Here is a 3,475-nt window from a genome sequence, read left to right on the forward strand (position 1 = left end):
ATATATATATATATAAATTCTGAAACAAAAAAAAATTCAGACCTGTAGTGTTATTTCCACATCCTAAATTACACATTCAATAGCATTCTGTGATGGAAATTATATTTTAAATATTTTTTGGAATAAAATAGCCTACTTTGTCTCTTGTGAAAAATCTTTATTTGGGACAAAATTGTTTGTTATGGTGGACAGTACAACTTTGACACAGCAATAAATCATTTTCATAAAATAAATATTGAAATGGTTAATATTGATTTTATTTGAAAAGTAGCAAAAAAAAAAAAAAGGCATGATAAAAAAAAACGTCAAGACAATTCATGAAAATTCAGCTTTGTCATCACAGAGATAAATTAATCACTTTAATGAATCATTTTAAAATATAAAAATATAAACGTTATTTTAAAATGTAGTGATATTTGACATTGTTACGGTTTTACTGTATTTTTGATCAAACAAATGCAGTCTTGGTGAGCAAAAGAGACTTTTTTCAAAAACTTTAAAAAATCTGACTGACCCTAACACTGACCTGACACTTTCTAACAGTTGTGCATTTTGGAAAGAAAACTGTTAATTTTCATAAGAATCAATCCCTGGGACATAAAAATACTTGTAGCTGAGGAAACATTATGCATATGTGCTGTATGTAAACGGTACATAATCATCTTTGATGTTGTTTTGCTCCCCCAGTCCTCTAATGAATATATGACACTGGACACTGAGAACGTTACAGTCTCTGCTGGAGGAAGAAACGCTACAGCTTATCTCCAGAAGGAAACAAGGCACACGGTTTTGATAAATGCTGATGGAATGCTACAGACTGTGAGTGCTGCATTAATTTTTTTAAATCTTGATATTTAATTCAATATCTTAAATAAATGTGCTGATTATTTTGGTAACATTAATGTCATGAGGATACATAACTGTAACGTTGAGTGTGTTCTGATTAATTGTTTCATTTACAGCTCAATGACATAACTGAGAAACCCAATCAAGGCATGAATGCGATCAGGTTAGTGCATTTCTGATTTTTTTTTTTTATATTCTTTTCAAATTGAATTGCAAGAGATGTTTTGAAAATGGAATGCCTATTCAAATTCATTAACAGCAAATATATGTTGTAGGTTTGTGAATGGCTTTAGATCTAATCTGAATTTCACAATAAAGTCTGATAATCTGGGTCCCATCGCTCCCTTACAAGCATCAGGCTACCTCAATGTTACTCACGGCAAGTATGTGTTTTGTTTTGTTACAAATATATAGTTATACATATACATGAAAGCTGTCGTACAGTTGTTTGTACAGATGAAAATACAGTGCAAACCCTTTGCTAGGCTGCTTTTCTACACTGATCTGATTTGATATCTCCCTTCCCAGAGCCAATTTTACTATTGTGAACGGAGAAGGACAGACGTGCCACTATATCCTGCAGCTGGGCTTCGGAAGCTCCTACACAGTCCTGATCCCAAGCACCTTTACTTTTGGAGAATCTGTAAGTCTTGTTTTTACAGTCACAGATAATACTATGAACACTATTAGGAATAGTTAGACCTAGAAATAGATCATCCTATATGCTCATTTACTTGCCCCCATGTTTTTCCAAACCTGTATGCATTTTATTCCATCTGCAGAACTCAAAAGAATATATTTAAGTGTCTCAACTATTTTGAGCCATTGAATGGAAGTCATCTGTGTCCAGAACAACACTGGATACCACTGACTTTCATTGTTTTTTTTTTTCAAAATATCATCACTTGTGTTCCACAGAAGACAGTATGTTAAACAGGTTTGAATTGATATGAGGTTGAGTATATGGAAAGAATTTTAATTTTGGGTGAAGTATCCATTTAAACCAGTAGTTGTCATGCAGGGGCCCACTAGGGGGCCTCAGCAAACTTATGAGATGGCATCAGGATGACTTAAATGAGTGTTATTATTAATAAAATTGATATTAATATTAATAAAATATTTCAACTTAATTTAAACATGCAAGATGTAAACTAAAGTCAAATTGAATTTTTTGCTTTTTACATTTTTGGACTCACAAAATGAATTGTGGATATATATATCCTGGAGTCTTGGATCTTTTGGGATCACAAAATGAGTTGTGTTTAAATAATTTCATATAGCTAGTTTGTTGCCTTTCTCAAAAGTTGAAATCACAAATAATTCCATCTGAATGTGTGTGCAGTGTACCGAGAACATTAAACCAATACAGGACATTGAACCGAACGGCACCCACATGGCCTGGCAGGTTATTCAGTACTTTTTGATGACCTGCGGAGAAGTGGTCTTCTCTGTCACTGGCCTGGACTTCTCCTATTCACAGGTATGGCATGCTCTCTGGAACGCGACATTCAGAAAAATTCTAATTAAAGGGATAGTTCACCCAAAAATGAAAATTTGATGTTTATCTGCTTACCCCCAGGGTATCCAAGATGTAGGTGACTTTGTTTCTTCAGTAGAACACAAACAAAGATTTTTTTACTCAAACGGTTGCAGTCTGTCAGTCATATAATGGAAGTGAATGAGAATCACGGCTTTGAGAGTCAAAAAACATACACAAACAAAACCAAATTAAACCCTGCAGCTCGTGAAGATACATTGATGTGTAAAGACACGAAACGATTGGTCTGTGCAAGAAACTGAACAGTATTTATATCGTTTTTTTTTATCGCAGACTTATGTGCATTACTGCCACCTATCTCTCAAATGGACCATTGACACTCCTAATTGAGATTGTTGATAGAGTGTCAATGGTCCATTTGAGAGATAGATCTGACTTATAAGTCTGCGATCTGCCGTAAAGCAAGCAAGAAGAAGACGCGTCACACACAGCTGTTGAGAACGTGCTCAGGAGTATGCGCCGCCGCTCAGGACAGTTCGGACATTGCGGTGAATCAGAGCTAAAAAAAAACTATATAAATACTGTTCAATCTGGGTTTAGGACGGGGCACAGTACTGAGACCGCCTTGGTTCACGTTATGAACGACCTTCTGGTCTCAGCTGACTCTGGTGCCTCTACCATTTTGGTTTTATTAGACCTGAGTGCAGCATTTGACACAGTATGTCACTCTATATTACTTGATAGATTAAAGAGTTGGCTTGGTATCTCTGGCACTGTGCTTGAATGGTTCAGATCCTACCTTACAAATAGATCACAGTTTGTTGCTCTGGGAAATAACAAATCAGATATTGGTCAGGTCCAATATGGTGTCCCTCAGGGTTCTGTTTTGGGGCCCATATTATTTAGCATTTATATGCTTCCTCTGGGGCAAATCATTAGAAAATACGGTCTTGAGTATCACTTTTGTGCTGATGATACCCAAATATACATCAGTTCAAAGTCCGATGTTACAGTTTGTTCTGCAATCCTTTCTGAATGTTTGCAGGACATAAAAGTATGGATGCTTCACAACTTTCTAAGATTAAATAGCTCTAAGACTGAGGCTCTTCTTATTGGTACACCAGTAGCCAT

At 35.5% G+C, this 3,475-nt stretch overlaps 1 protein-coding gene across 2 annotated transcripts in view; it reads left to right on the forward strand.

The window, feature by feature from the left end:
• LOC107584761 (solute carrier family 15 member 1-like) overlaps nucleotides 1-3,475 on the forward strand; it is a 16,465-nt gene that overhangs the window by 7,171 nt on the left and 5,819 nt on the right. For both annotated transcript variants that reach the window (XM_016271487.1, XM_016271488.1), the window contains 5 exons: nucleotides 688-819; nucleotides 963-1,009; nucleotides 1,122-1,229; nucleotides 1,375-1,489; nucleotides 2,189-2,326. In XM_016271487.1, the coding sequence (XP_016126973.1) occupies nucleotides 688-819; nucleotides 963-1,009; nucleotides 1,122-1,229; nucleotides 1,375-1,489; nucleotides 2,189-2,326 (540 nt within the window). The remainder of the gene's footprint in view (nucleotides 1-687; nucleotides 820-962; nucleotides 1,010-1,121; nucleotides 1,230-1,374; nucleotides 1,490-2,188; nucleotides 2,327-3,475) is intronic.

This window comes from Sinocyclocheilus grahami, unplaced genomic scaffold, assembly GCF_001515645.1.
Source record: "Sinocyclocheilus grahami isolate Dianchi unplaced genomic scaffold, SAMN03320097.WGS_v1.1 scaffold63.1, whole genome shotgun sequence".
NCBI classification, from domain to species: Eukaryota; Metazoa; Chordata; class Actinopteri; order Cypriniformes; family Cyprinidae; genus Sinocyclocheilus; species Sinocyclocheilus grahami.